This window comes from Microtus pennsylvanicus, chromosome 10 (genome assembly GCF_037038515.1).
Source record: "Microtus pennsylvanicus isolate mMicPen1 chromosome 10, mMicPen1.hap1, whole genome shotgun sequence".
NCBI lineage: Eukaryota > Metazoa > Chordata > Mammalia > Rodentia > Cricetidae > Microtus > Microtus pennsylvanicus.
The window spans coordinates 88,915,518-88,930,620 of NC_134588.1; the positions used below are offsets into that span (position 1 = coordinate 88,915,518).

The 15,103-nt window shown below is 52.4% G+C and overlaps 1 protein-coding gene across 1 annotated transcript in view; it reads right to left on the bottom strand.

Annotated features, from left to right (window-relative positions):
• Dnah1 (dynein axonemal heavy chain 1) overlaps positions 1–15,103 on the bottom strand; it is a 62,427-nt gene that overhangs the window by 22,101 nt on the left and 25,223 nt on the right. The window contains exons 22-43 of the mRNA XM_075989018.1: positions 14,671–14,792; positions 14,428–14,533; positions 13,776–13,955; positions 13,404–13,544; positions 12,845–13,008; positions 12,541–12,654; positions 12,043–12,231; positions 11,706–11,811; positions 11,060–11,173; positions 10,186–10,335; positions 9,759–9,845; positions 9,462–9,648; positions 7,693–7,784; positions 7,414–7,568; positions 4,554–4,731; positions 3,559–3,753; positions 3,358–3,477; positions 2,962–3,120; positions 2,763–2,870; positions 1,180–1,320; positions 879–1,039; positions 284–441 (exon numbers count right to left, since the gene is read on the bottom strand). Coding sequence (XP_075845133.1) covers positions 284–441; positions 879–1,039; positions 1,180–1,320; positions 2,763–2,870; positions 2,962–3,120; positions 3,358–3,477; positions 3,559–3,753; positions 4,554–4,731; positions 7,414–7,568; positions 7,693–7,784; positions 9,462–9,648; positions 9,759–9,845; positions 10,186–10,335; positions 11,060–11,173; positions 11,706–11,811; positions 12,043–12,231; positions 12,541–12,654; positions 12,845–13,008; positions 13,404–13,544; positions 13,776–13,955; positions 14,428–14,533; positions 14,671–14,792 — 3,127 coding nt within the window. The remainder of the gene's footprint in view (positions 1–283; positions 442–878; positions 1,040–1,179; positions 1,321–2,762; positions 2,871–2,961; positions 3,121–3,357; positions 3,478–3,558; positions 3,754–4,553; positions 4,732–7,413; positions 7,569–7,692; positions 7,785–9,461; positions 9,649–9,758; positions 9,846–10,185; positions 10,336–11,059; positions 11,174–11,705; positions 11,812–12,042; positions 12,232–12,540; positions 12,655–12,844; positions 13,009–13,403; positions 13,545–13,775; positions 13,956–14,427; positions 14,534–14,670; positions 14,793–15,103) is intronic.

The window sequence follows — 15,103 nt, forward strand, 5'->3', positions numbered from 1 at the left end:
TCAGCTAAGTGGACAGCGATCAAGGGAAAGACTCATCACAAAGCTGCCCAGATGTGCCCACACTTGTGCAAACATGCGTACACTTATGCATCCAAAAATGCAATGTACGGCAGAGCTGATATAAGGAATGTGTTAACGGGCACGGAAACCTTTTTTTGACCTCCAGTTTCAAGAGGAATTAAAATATTTTTGGGGGCCTCTGAAATGGTCTCTGCCCTGCACCTACAGTACTCTTCACCCAGCATATGCAGCCCACTCCCTACGGTCCCAGCACAGCACGCACCGATGATCTTTCGGTCATACCAGCCACCATGGTCCATCCACTGGCGCAGCAGCTCGATAGGTGGCTGGGCACCGTATGTCTCCAGGGCTGGCATGTTCAGGTCATCAATGAAGAAGATGAAGTTGCGCCCTAGAGGTGGCCCGAACACACCCTTTCGCCTGTGGGAGGGGCTATGTGAGCCCAGCACCCATGGGCACCAGGCCTTCTAAGAATCCAAGAGGCAACTGAATGGCACCTTACTAAATGTTAGCCTTCTCTAAATTGCCAAACCTCATGACCAGCCCTCTGACTTGGGACATTTAGAACCAGCTGATCTGTATCTGAGGTCTTTAAGAAGTGTCCTACTTCTGAGAAAGGTGGATAATAGCTATCTCTAAGGCAGTTCACAGCCCTGCCTTAGTGGCCAGTAAAAGCCCCACAGAAAGACTAGGAGGATCCCGAAAGAGGCAAGGAGAGATCTGAAAAGCACCCTAGAACTCCTAGTGGGATTTTTGGCATCTGCTGGGTCATTTCAGGCAAAGCCAGGGGCAGAATTTGGTGGGAGAGGCGAGGCAGCTGGTTCAGTTAGGCTGGGGAAGGAACCAGAGTGTCCTGCCTCTTGTCCAGCTTGCTATCAATGAGGTCCTGGGTCTGGTTGGCGGAAGTGCGGGCTGAGAAGGTGAGGAAGTGGCTGATATACTCCAGTGGCAGGTTCTTGAGAAGCTTGTTGGAGATGGTGAGTGTCTTCCCTGTGCCTGTCGGCCCAATGCACAGCACCTGGGAGAGTAGCGATTGGGAAGGTGGGGCACATACAGGGCGAATACAGAGGGGACCACCACTGGTTGGTGTGAAAGACTAGCCATGCCCTAACCTGAGCCTTGGGTGGGCTGGGGACAGGGCATGATGGGGTAACTTACAGGCTTATTGTTGGTGATTAGCATGCCCAGCAGGTAGGACATCTGCATGGTGTCCGTGGTGGGCACGATGATGTTGCAGTAGTTGGTGTCTGGCATCATGGTGAAGGGAGCCGAGGAGTCCATCCACTTTACCCAGGCAACCTGGAACCACATCCGGTTCAGGCTGGGTCTGAAATCCCTTCCCATTCCCCTCTGGACTGTAGCCCCATTGCTAAGTACAGCAGGAGGACGAGATATTGTCCTTCTGGGTCTTGGCAAGGACATCTAGGGGAAGAGCTACTGCTGAGAGATAGGAATTACTGTGGTCTGCTCTTTGTATGGAATGGGAGGCTCCCAACACAAACCACCAGAAATAGAGGTTCTTTGAACACAGCTGAGCAGGTGGGGACTCCCTGACTGCAGCTGCTGAGTTGATGTGGGATGTCCTTCTGTATATGTGTTGCTTTTACTGGTTAATGAACAAAACTTCTTTGGCCTATGTCAGGGCAGAATATAGCCAGGCTGGAAGAGATATATATAGAAAGGGTAGGCAGAGTTAGAGAGATGCCATATAACTGCTGAAGGAGGCAGACACCATATAGCCGTCCAAGAAGTAAGAGTAACAAACCACGAGCCTCATGGTAAAATATAAAATAATAGAAATGGGTTAATTTAAGATGTAAGAGTTAGTTAATAAGAAGCCTGAGCTAATAGGCTAAGCAGTGTTGTAATTAATATAGTTGCTGTGTGATTATTTGGGTCTGGGCAACTGGGAATGAACAAGAAGTCTTTGTTTACACTGAGTGATGGTGTTCCACACACAGCCAGTCCCTAGGTCTTGGCAAGAAGATGCTCTGGAAATTGATTAACCCAGGGATGCAAAGGTGCTCACTGTTTATTTTTATGCTAATAGAGCGGGGACACCAGAACCCAGGGCACTGACAGCTGGATGCGGAGGGGCCACCTCACCCCATCTCCTCGCTGTCCTTGCTTCATGACTTCCCTTGCCCATGGCCCTTGCAAAACTCCTTTGATGAAGGACTCACTTTGGTCAGACCAACATGTCCCACTGGTGGCAGTTCTGACTCTTAGACCCAAATGTACCCTGAAGTTCCACAGCAAGACGCTACTTTGTGACTTTCTGTCACCTCCCTGGAATAATAGTGGACTCAGAAGCTCTGAATGGCTGACAGTTAAGATGGGGACACTAAAGCTGGATACCAGGCATGCTCCTGGGCCCTTAGGGAGCTTGCTTCTAGGGAAAATGGGTGCTGCTAACTAGAAAAGTGGGCTGGTCCTTGGACTCAGCACCAGTGCGGGAGAAACGTTTGTATGGGAAGTGGGCACTCCGGAACTTCCAAACTCCATGCTCAGGTTCAGCTTTGCCACTGCCCAGCTGATTAGGACTATTTTGTGTTTCAATTCTCATGTCTTTAAGATGAACACAATAGTGATCACCCAGTAGACTGTAAAGTTCGGGATGGTGATAGAAACAGCCAACGACCTCAGACCTGGTGACCCTCAATGTGGCTTTCTCGAAGGGGCCATTATTCATTGAGGGTCTGGGGTTCTACCCTCCCCCATCCTGGGCAGGCCATGGCCACCTGTTTGCCCTCCTCCTCTTCATCGTCATCATCCTCGGTGCTGCTGATCCCAGCGTCATCCAGTCTGTAATCGAACACCAGCCCGTCTTCTGGGAAAAGTAGTTTCATCTATCAAGACACAGGGAAGCGGCCTCGTGAGTCTTGGTGAGTGGCCTGCCATTGTCCCCAGAGGCCTGGCCTGGGCCTACCTGCTTCTCACCTGTTCTATCATCATCTTCATCCTTAGCCACTGGCTGAAGTTGAGGCGGCTGAGGTAGTCCCCTGTGGCGCCTACACTCCAGACCAGCGCGAAGATGAACCAGGGTTCTATCAGTTCTGGGATATGATTCAGCTTTTCAGAGGGTATCTTCTTGAGGCCCTGGGAACAAAGAGCAGCATCAGGCTATGTCGGGGGCAGTAGTGGGAAGCATAAGCGGGAATATCATGTAGTTTGCTTCCCTACAACGCATTGGATGGGGTGGGCTCATGATCTGTGGGGAGTCAATCCTGTTCTCCCAGGAAGCTGGTGGTGATATTCATAGGCTCTTTGCAGCCCGAGCAAGGAGAACAGGGGCTGGGAGGGACCAATCCTGCAGCCTCACTGTTTGGACTGTACCTCTCTGGGTAGGAAAGGTCTGAAGAAGCAGTCCAGTAGTTTGAGGAGACTCATGGTCAGATTGCTGTTGGTTGAGGCAATCACTTCCTTCCCCGTGGCTCGAATGAAGGCGATGGAACTCTGTTGGGAACAAGCGCCAGGCTCTCATGGCTAGCGGTGACCAGTACTCTGCCACCCCTTTGGCTGGGCGACTTCACCTACCTCCAGAAACTTGACAAAGAGGCTATTGAAATTTTCCTCATAGGGTTTTATTATGGAAGGGAGACGTTTTAGCCAGCACTCAACGAATGGCATGAGCCCCAGGATGCTAGGCTCCAGGTACACCATTCCACAACGGGATACTGTGGCGGGTGAGGCCACTGCCAGGTCCTGTACCTCGAACATCATGGTCATTGCCTGGTGTCAAGATACAACATGTTAAGTGGACCAGCTACCTGCCTTCAAGTAAGGGGAAGGGACATGGGGCTTTGGGAAGCTGTCTGCCCACCCTGCCAGGAGGCTCTGTGGGCAGCAGTTGGATGGAACAGGGCTGGGGCTGCGGCTCAGGGATCCCTGAATCCTCATCTGGTAATGTGGGCATCCACAGAGTCCTGAGGGAGAGCTGGTGTTGGGGAGTCCTGGACTTTCTGGCCAGTGTGAAATTCCTCGAGGCTTGGGACCCCATAGGACCCCATATGGCCTCTGTTTCTGAGCTCCCGTCACACATGGGTTCACATAAGCTGCCACAGGTTCTCAGGAGTCAGAGCATTCTGAAATGTTCTCATAGCCAGGCCATAGCTGCCCATAGCTTTCTCAGAGCTGAGCTACACAGAACAAGCAGGTCCCTGTGGCCAGGTTTGTGCTACCAAGTCCCCAGTCCCTGCATACATTGCTAGAACTGGATTAATACATAGTGCAGACGGGGTAGACAAGGCCAAAAGTGGAGTGGACCTGGGAGGCTTGCAGCAGCATAATCCAGGGTACAGTAGGGCAACTGTCATGGCCTTATGCTTTAAACACCATAGGAAGCAGGTCTTCTGAAAGATAGCTGCATAGGACAAGGCTTAGAGGAGGGAATTCAGGGTTGGTAGGGATATGCTGCCATCCAGGCTCCTCAGTGAAGTAGGGATAGAGTGGGATGAGGCCTGGCCAGCCTGGTGCAGTCTCCAGACCCAACTAGATGCTGAAAAGACTGGGTGGGTGGGCAGCCAGCACACCTCTGTGAGTTTGATGATCTCCCCAGAGCTGAGGCATAGCTTCTTGTTGTCATCCAGCACTGTGTTCATGTTCTCTATCCAGACGGCATCCACTGGCCCATCAAACATGTACCATTTCTTGTTGGTGTCATTAGCAATGGCCCCGGCTCGGATGAGGGAGGAGAAAATCCCGTCTGTCCTGTAACCATTGAGGAGAGAGCTGTAGGTGCCAGGGACTCAGGGGTGTGGGCACAAATGGCTCCCAGGAAAACCTGGTCATCCAGTTGGCTCTTACCTTAAAAAAATTTTATTAGCATGTATTAGTTATGTTTAATAATGCGTTTCATCATATTGTCTTCATACACTGATATGATGTAGTTTTTGATGTATTTGCTAAGCAGTTACTGAAGCACTGGTCAATTTTGAAAAAAAAGAACAAGCAGGTTTCTTACTTAAAGACATTGGTTTATCTTCAAGAGCTATATTCCAAGATCCTCTCCTACCCCTACACTGTGGCTATCTGAAACTGTGTATAGTACATAATACTATATATAAGCTGTTTTATCCTATTATAAATATGTATGAGAAAGTTGATTTATAATTTAGGTACATTAACCAACAGAACAGGATAGTGCAGTAAAAATTCACACTATGGGGCATAGTTAAAATCAGGGTTACTTAAATCTAAGGAGAGCGACCATGAGTCAGTGTGATAACCGATGTGCCTAACAAGTGCTAACGGGGGGACAGGGCACCCAGCGTGGCCACACTGGACAAAGGCTGAGTCACTAACGGGGAGACAGTGCACCCAGCGTGGCCACACTGGACAAAGGCTGAGTCACTAACGGGGAGACAGTGCACCCAGCGTGGCCACACTGGACAAAGGCTGAGTCACTTCCCGTGGTGGGGTGGAATGGTTCAGTACAAAATTTCTCCCCACTACTCAGAATGACGTACAATTTAAAATGCATTCTGCAAATCTGGAACTTTCCAGTTAATATTTACAGATTGCGCTTGACCTCAGGGAACTGAATCTACAGAAAGCGAAATGTCTGATGGCGTGGGGTGGGGACAACCAGGGTTCTACTATGTTTTGAATAAAACTCTAAAGTCACATATAGATACAAATGTATTTACAAATCTATGACCTGCCAATTGATTTCCTTAAAGCTATCTTTAATTTTTTTGGATATTACTTATATATAATGTACTGTGATCATTGGTTTTCATCTTTTTAACACTTTCCTATCTCTACTTATTCAAAAATTACAATGAGAAAACTGAGTTTTTAGTGTAACATGGTATAATGAAAACATGTTTCGGGGGCTGGAGAGATGGCTCAGAGGTTAAGAGCACTGACTGCTCTTCCAGAGGTCCTGAGTTCAATTCCCAGCAACCACATGGTGGCTCACAACCATCTGCAATGAGATCTGGTGCCCTCTTCTGGTGTACAAGCATACACCCAGGCAAAACACTGTATACATAATAAAAGAAAAATTAACAAAACAAAACAAAACATGTTTCTATCCCTCCCTGCTGAGGTCCCATAGAAGTCACATTAAATGGAAGTCAGTGGTGGTGACCCAATGGTGGGGGACAACAGCAGAGCTGGGGGTACATTTAGTTCTGGAAGGTGGGAAGAACAGGAGAAGGGCCAAGTGTGCTTTCAGAACCCAAGAAAGGCTCAGTTTTCAGAATGTCTGTATGCTGGAGAAAGAGGCTCTGGTCCCTGAGAGTCCCGGAGGCCTACATGTGCACCATCCATAAACTCTGCCTGAGCAGGCAGCCCTGCTAAGTCATCTAGACAAGCCCTTACCCTGCTAAGTCATCTAGACAAGCCCTTACCCTGCTAAGTCATCTAGATAAGCCCTTACCCTGCTAAGTCATCTAGACAAGCCCTTACCCCACACACTTGCTCACCTCAACACCTCTTTGTGCTCCCCATCCCTCTCCTTCTCCAGATGAGGTCTGACCACTTGGTCCATCTTACGAATCCTGTGAGGTCAGCTTAGTCAGAAACACCCTTCCCCTCACGTGCCCTCTTAGAAGCTTTCTACCCACTGGTAGGAACACTGGCTCATGCTGTGTTTGGAGCTGAGCCCGTTGTGTCCCCTACCCTGAGATGATGCCCCAGCAGTCCCTATACTTATGGTCATGGTCCTGAATAAAATCTTCTTTAGCATCCTTTGGAAGATAAGAGTTCAATAACTTTTTGTCTTCAATGAGGCATTTTCCTGAGCTCGCCTATGGACCCCACCACCACTCACATGAGTCTGGGGTAGGCATGGGAAAGACCATTGTACAGAACTGGGGATGTGGAGCAGGTGCACACTGGAAAAGGAAGAGACTCTCCTCATTAGCGCCCACCCCTTACCGGGCTTATGGAGCACCACAGCTAAGAAGATACTTCCAGCAGGAGAGTGGTGGCTTTGGAGAAACAGAGTGGAAAAGATGCTCAGGACTTTTGGTTGTTTGTGGGTTTGTTTTTTTTTAAAGATCCTCAGGTTTTAGCATTCAAGGAGGTTTCCATTCAGCTGCCCTTAGCCCAAGCCCACTCCGGTCCCTAAAAATACATGCCCTAGCCTGGGAGCAAGGCCTGGATGACCTCTTCACCTCTCTCAGGGTAAAGACAGCCATCTGCTGAGCATCCGTCCATGCCAACCACCGTCCTGGCACATTCCATGTGTTAGGTTCCTTTCCTTCCACAGCAACACTGCCATTATTGTCCCCACTGTGCAAATGATGTAACCGAGGAAAGTCACTGAGGGTGGAAGTGGAATGCTGGCTCTCACCCCAGGCTTTCTGCTGAGAGCTGAATTTCCCAATGGCCACTGCAGGCAGCCTGAGAGTGCATCCCTGGAGCAACTTGGGGGTCACTCACCACTCATGGGTGAGCAGGTCAAACTCCCCGTAGAGCTGGCCCATTGTGATGGACTTGGGGTTGAGCACGTAGTAGTTGACAGCTTCATACACCCCTCCACTAATGGACGGCTTCCCTTTCAGCGACGTCATGGCAGCCGCCAGGACTCTGTAACACTGTGGAGTCACCACCAGAAAGTGAACCTCCTGGCTTCTCAGAGGGCGGGGAGGCAGAGGCCGATGGGGTACAGGCGGAGACTGATGCCCTTGTTGGAGACACCCTCCCAGGCCCTCTGCTTACGTTACTCTTGCCAGAGCCTGTGGGCCCGACAAGCATGAGGCCGTGCCGTACCACCGTGGTTTCATAGAGCTGGATGCACTTGATCAGGAAGCCTAGGGGACAAGGCGGGGGAACATGGCTTAGAGGATGGGACTGAACTGTGTCTCTGAGGCCAGCTCGTGTGGCCTTGGGTGTGCCACTTGACCCCCTGAGCCTCGTGTCTTCTTTTGCAAAGTGGGGAAAGCAGTAACAGCTGTGCTCTAGGTAGGAGCATGGGCAGCCCCAAGCACAGGGCTTACAGGGCACACAGAAGAACCTCTCTGGAGGCCAGCCAGTGTTATTGTTGCTACCATTGCCTAACATCATCTAGTTGGGTGGTCAGCCATTATGGGCATCAGAATGAACTTCTTCCCTGAAGTGACTACCCAGCCTCCATAGAGCACCGGCCTGAGCAAGTGCTATCCAGCATGAGGTGAACTGCAAGGGTCAGAATCCCAGTCTGTTGGAGCCTTCAGAAAGAGAACATTCCTTTCCCCAAGGTGTTGGGGTGGTTGTGGCTCTGTCAGGCTCAGGGGTTCCTGCCAAGGGGGCAGACTGCAAACAATGGGGGCTGGCCCAAGGTTGTGGGGGGAAGAGAAGAGCCCAGGGCTTGATTTAACAAGCTTGTTGAGTCTAAGTGCAGGAGGTGGCCAGGGAAGGGAGTTGTGCTACACAAGGAACAGAAATCCACAGGAAGCACTGAAGTAGGGGCCCTGGAGGGCTAAGACGAGCAAATCAGCTGGTCAAGACCCTAGTGGAGAGCGGTGCGGCAAGACATGCCTTCCTTAAGAGGGTCCCCACCCCTAAGGACGTTCTGGGAGGTGCTGGGAGAAGGAGCAGCTGTGCCAGGAAACTGTAGGGATCAAGAATACAAGCTGCATAGACATGTGGTGACCAGGCTGGGGTGTCCTTCTGCACCAGCAGCCAAGCTGGGGGGCACAAACAGCCTCAACCAGCGTGCGTCAGCTTGACACAAGCTAGGGTCATTTGGAAAGAGGGAAACTCAACTGAGAAAAGTTCCCATCATATTGGCCTGTGGGCAAGAGTGCGGTACATCAGTGACTGATGCAGGAGGACCCAGCTCACTGTGGGCAGTGTCACTCCTGTGTTGGTGGTCCTGGGTGCTCTAAGAACGCAAGGCTGAGGCCAGGTGGGCACTGGTAGTGCACACCTTTAATCTCAACACTCTGGAGGCAGAGGCAGGTGGACGTCTGAGTTCAAGGCCCGTTCTCACCTACAGAGTGAGTTCTAGGACAGTCAGGGCTACTCTGAGAAACCCTGTCTCGAATAACAAAAGAAACAAAAAGCAGCACCTGCCATGGCCTTTTCTTCAGTTTCTGCATTCAGGTGCTTGCCCTAACTTCCTGAGAATTATAAGATGAAATAAACCCTTTTCTCTCCAAATTGCTTTGGTCACATTGCTTTGTCAGAGCAATAGAAATCCTAACTAGGACAGTCAGCAAACATTTACTACAGGACAAGGCAAGGCTAGAGAGGGGACTTTGGGTTGGGATGGCTCCTGCCATGGGTAGAGGGCCTAAATTATGGGGTGTCGGTAAAGAAGCATGCTGCCCATCACCTGGAGAGCACTAGTAAAGACAAGTCCAGGGGCACCTTGGTCAGTGGTGAGAGACCCTGAGACAGCACCGCCCTGTCCCTGTCTCTGAACCCTGGATTCCAAGGTGGCTGGAGCCAGCACTTCCTCAGACTGGAACGCCAGGGTCTGTAGGAATCCCGGGACTGGAGCTCACCATCCACATCCTTGAGGTTGCTCTTCACACAGGCCTTGCGGATGGCCTGGTCCAGGATGCCATAGTCAGTCTCCTCTTCCTTGATGGTAGGAAACAGGTCAGACACAATCCCTGAAAAGAGCTTGAGGTCTTCCTGCAGGAACTTGGGCACATTCACATCCTGGATGGCCCGAAGGCAGATCAGCTCCTGTAGGAGGGGATGGTAAGGGTTTCAGGGTGGTGGGCTGTGTTCTTCTCCAGGGCTAGGACCCTCCTGAAGCCCTCTTGAGACATGGGAGCTCTGTGGAGAGAGCTCACCTCATTCATGGTGGGGTTTTCTCTCTTGAGGTTCCCAGCTGCTGAGATGACAGTCTTTACAGCTCTCATCCCGAAGTCGTAGTGATCCTGTTGGCACCACAGGAAAGGGCATGTGTGAGTGATGTCCTTTCTCAGTGTTCTGCCTTGTCGTCAGCATTCCTCCCACATGGAACCTGGCCATGCCTCGTCTCCTATCTTGTAGCTGAGATGTCCTTTTCCCCACAGGTCTGCACAGGGAGCCTGGGCTAGGTGCCCCTTCTCTGGGCTGCCTTGGTGCCTTCTACTTCATCAGCCCTACAAGCCCCTGGCATATAGGAGTGCCCATTCTGAATCTCTCCTTCACAGAAGGTGAATTTGGAACAGCTCTGGAGGTTGGAGTGGATGGCAATGCTTCAGCCTGAGATTGTGGAACTAACCAGGGCCTTACCTGGGAGCTGAGCTGCTCGGAAGACAGCTTGAAGGTGGTGGTGATCTTCTTAGCCAGTACGTTGGCCTCATTGAAGCCAAAGGAGTAGAGAGAGATCTCAGCAATCATGGCATAATCGGGGACCATCATGGCCACAGGTCGGAAGAGAGCCTGGACGTACAACACACATGTAAAAGGCAGACAGATCACAGCCCACCCAGGGACTTAGTCTTTCTCTGGACTATCTGATCCATAGCTGGGATTCTCCTCTGTGCCACCCCTGCCGCACCGAGGCTTCCTCTCTACAGTGGCTGTGCAGTGCTTACTACTAGAAAAGGCAGCTGGGCAGTGGTGGTGCATGCTGCCACCTTTAATCCCAGCACTGGAGAGGCAGAGGCAGGCAGATTCTGAGTTTGAGGCCAGCCTGGTTTACAAGAGCTAGTTCCAGGGCAGGCTCCAAAGCTACAGAGAAACCCTGTCTCGAAAAACCAACAAAACAAAACAAAAAAGAAAAAAAAGAAAAAGAAAGGACTGTTTTGTATGGATGAATCTTTGAATCTTTGTATGGATGAACACCTTCTCCATGGCACTTCCAGGAGAGGGCCCCTCTGTCTTCCCACTTTTCTCACATATCCACCTTAGCCCCTTCTGTCTGATGCTCTGCCTCCTACCCCAAAGGAATCCCAGACTTCCCCCACGCCCTGAAGACAAGCCCAGGCCCCCACTCTGTAGCTGTGTATGGTCCAGTGGGTTCCGGGACAGGATCACCACCACAGAGAATCCCAGTTCCTCATGCCGGGCAGCTAGCTATGTGCTCTTGAACCAGAGGCTTAGCATCCTAGAGGGTCCAGGCTAGAGCTCTGTTACCTTCTGGTCACCCTGGGCCTGAACTTGCCTTCAGGTTGTCAGGCAGCTCTGTGCGGCCGGCATATCCTGGGTTCATGGTGATAAACACGGCACAGGATGGTACAAGGGGGATTTCAACACCCTCAAACATGAAGCGCTCCACCTGTAGATGGGGTTCAGGGGTTGGCCCACATTAAAGGGATTAAAGATGCGCAGACCTTCCCTTCCTCTGACTGGGCTCCTCCCACATGCCACTGACCTGGTTAGATCTCCTGGGATCTGGCCTAAGACCTTAGGTCTCAATGATCCCCCATGGGCTCCTAGGGCCTGGCCCCGTTCCTCAGGGGTTTCCACACAGTTGCTCGTTCCCCACATCCACTAGTCAGTTATGACTGGCCCCTTACGATTTACTTAAATTGACCTAGATTCAGCCCAGAACAGAACCTAGGGCATGACTTCAAGTGGGGGTGTGTCAGCTTCTCAGCTCTTGTCCCTTGGGCAAGATCCTTGGCTACCCTGCACAAGGTTGGGCCCTGGACTTTCCATATGAGCCAGGGTGTAGGACAGGGCTCCCTTTACCTCACTGCAGGCTGAGGTAAGAAGGTGGGGTTTGGAACTGAGTATAAAACCCTTCTAGACAAAGCACTCCGGGCGATGGGGGGCAGTGCCATCCCTCTAGGGTGACCAGTGCTCACCCGTTGCTGCTGTGCCTTCTGGATGGTGGTGATCTGCTGCGCCACCACAGACAACACCTCGATGTCAATCCGATTAAACTCGTCAAAGCAGGCCCAGGCCCCAGCACTAAGCCAAACAAGGCATTTGGGTAGGGTATGCGCTCAGTGCACACTTGATACCTCCTTCCAACAACCCTCTGATCTCACTGGGGAGGAAGCTCAATTATACTCGGCTGCACCAACCCTAGCCCACTGAGCTGATCCTCTGACTCCTGCTACTCCACCCTGTCCCTTGTGAGCTCCTCTTAGCCAGTGTTCTCCCATGCTGCTCCCCGTGCCTTCTCGTACCCAGTCTCACCTGGCCAGACCCTTGAAGAACTTGCCCATGGCCATGAAGTCGAGCTGGTCAGAGCAGTTGAACACAACTGTCTGTATGGCCAAGGCCTTTCCCAGATCCTTCGTGGTCTCTGTTTTCCCAGTGCCAGCTGGGCCAGCTGGTGCACCTCCAAACTTGAGGTGCAAGGCTCCAGTCAGGGTCAGATAGCACCTGTGGGAGTGAAAGGAGGTGGGCACAGGCCACACCCATCCTGGGTGATTCCCTTCCTGAGCTGTTCTACAGACCTGAGGCACTTCCCCCTTCAGGGCCCCGTGGATCAGTAGCTCTCGCTCCTCTCTCAGGACCAGGTATGCCAGCCATGACTGCCAGGGGTCAGGACTGGAGCCTGGGGCTGCTACCTGTGTAGTTCTCCTGTCCTATTGCTATACCTGGCCACACTTTGTTCAGAGACCCCTGGGTGGGCTGACCTGGGGCTATCCATTTCCCTTACTCAAAGCCCAGCTGGGGAGGGGCCTTCACCTGTCAGTGAGGGGTGTGATCACCAGCCTCCCACTGTTGCCTAGGTACTCATAGCCGTAGATGAACTCGGCATTCACAGCGCGGATGTACAGGTCGTTATTTGCCCAGTAGTACCTAGCAATGCAGAGACATGGATTTCTGGACATGGAGCCAAAGGCCATTGAAGAGGTATACAGTTGAAAAGAGGGGGTGATTTTAGAGAATAAAGACACCCCTGTATATCTTTTCTCTGCTTCGAGGGCAGGGACACATGTCGTGTGATTGCCAGCGTTCCCACCCCAGCCTCGCCCATTCTGGCCCTCACCTGAGCTGAGAGATCCACTCAAAGTCATGTACACTGACGATGTTCTCACTGATCAGCTTGCTCACCACGTCTTTGGCATGGACCTCAATGACAATGAGTGCCGAAAGTACTGCCCGCTGCATGCGCGACAGCTTCCCCCGCACCAGAGCCACCAGGTCACTGAGCTGAAAGAATGGGGAAATCGCTACAGAGATCTGAGGTCTAAAGGGAGCCCCTTGGCCACAGGGGAATTGTGCTGGTCTGGGATGGGAGGAGAGCAAGGACTGCCACTGTGATGTGCAGTGCCATCAGTGTGTTCAGGGCTGGGAAGGGAGTCTGGAATATGGCGAGAAGCATGGAGCACGGGTCGTCCAAGGGATGGTACAGGCAAAGCCTAGTGCCAGCCTCACAGGCCGTTAGGAGAGAGGCAGTGCCCAGTCTCGGAGCCCTCCTTAGGCCCCTTCTTGCTGGCGCCACTAAATCTGATCTGCGCCGTGGACCTCACCTTTCCCCTCTTCCAGGCTGGAGAACTGGTGTTGAGTGTTGGGATGTGGGGGACACCGATCTTCATCAACCTTACCTGTTTGGAAAGCTGGGGGAACAGCTTGCTACTAATGTTGCCAGCCTCCAGCGCCTGGGCTACCTCCATTGTCCAGTATGTCTGGCAGCCAGCAATGGTCACCTGGCCTGGCCAGTTCAGAACCCACTCAGTTCTGGCCATCTGCAAAGACAATATCCGTCGCCTGGCTCAGGCGCTGCCAGCCCCGCCCCCCTCCTCGTCCTAGCGTGAACTGTTGTCTGTGCCTTGGCCTGTCAAGCTTTGGATTCCAGTGTTCCCTCAGGAAGGCAGCAGCTACTAAGCGCCGAGCCTCTGCAGGTGGAGGTGGGTTGGGCAGAGAGGCGGGGATGAGGGAGCACTCTGGAGGCTGCCGAGCGGGAAGGCTGCACTCACTGTGGGGTAGGCCTTGATGGCCCGCTCAATGATGTCGCGCACGCTGGCCTTCATGCTGGCCTCCACCTCCAGCAGCCAGGCCTCCACGTTGTTGGAGGGGTAAATGGAAAAGGACAGCTGCACCTCTTCACCCTCGGCTGAGTACATGTGTGTGATCTCCAGGTCCTCCTGGAAGAGCAGCTGAGGGCAGTGGGGGTGGGTAGGAGTGGGTTACTCTGATGTGCCAGAGGGCTTGGCCTCAACCCTAGACTGACCTGACTAGACCCTTGCCCCTTCGTGGAGCTGATCCTGCTTGTGCAGGGGCACCCCTAGTGTTTGGCCCTCACTGGGCCTTCTCCAACAGCAATTTCACAGGTTGTGTTTAAGCCCTTGGGGATGAGGCTAGGCTTCCCTCTGCATTTCCACTCCCCAGAGATCTCAGGATTTTGAAAGACAGGAGCTGCTAGCTGAGTTAGGACCACAGGGCTCCCAGATTCAAGGGGAGAGGTGGGTTCTTTAGCTATAACCTCCCTCCCACGAGCCCCAGGTATGTCTCTGAGGATCAGGGTCACTCTTGCCATCTTATCTCTAAGAGGGGTTGACACGAGAGGAGAGATGTCTCCTCCAGAGAGTACTCTAGTGCATTGGCCAAGCCTCAGGCCGAGCTACACACCCGGGCAATGTTCTCGAAGCACTTGCGCAGGTGGGGCTGCACGGCTGTGGGGTCCTTTGTCTGCGACAAGATCTCCAGTAGTTCATCATCTGACAGGAAGTAGAATCTTCCAGGGGAACAGGGATGATGAGAAAGGTCAGGTGGACTTGCTGGGCTCTGGCTGCCCCCATAGCCTGATTCGGTGCTGACTGGCTTGGGGGAGCACTAACGGGCCCACCAAGTGGTTTACGCTGTGGTGTTTACCTGGGGAAGGCACTCCGCTTGGTCTCCAGGTACTCGCTGAGGCCCTTCTGTACCAGGTCCAGCAACTTGTTGCAGTCCCTCAGGCTGTCCAGCAGCCTCTGGTCAGGGCACACATTGATCACCTGCAGGAACCAGAGCCAGCCAGGGAGAGAGTAGGAGTGAGCAGGATGGGCTCAGCAGACAGCACCCATGCCAGCCAGGCACTCTCAGGGAGGGTGGGGGGCAAGAAATGGATCCCCGGGCGAGCGATTGCCTCCATCAGCCCGGGAACCATGCTGGAGTTAAAAAAAAAAAGGAAGAGTAATAAGGGTAAGGAGTTGTCTTGCTGCATGACTGGGCAGGATCTCTAAAATGCTAAGACCTCTGTTTCTGAGGGGCATCTGTGGTACCAGGAGTCCACTTCCAAGAACATGAGCCACAACCGAAGCCTTCG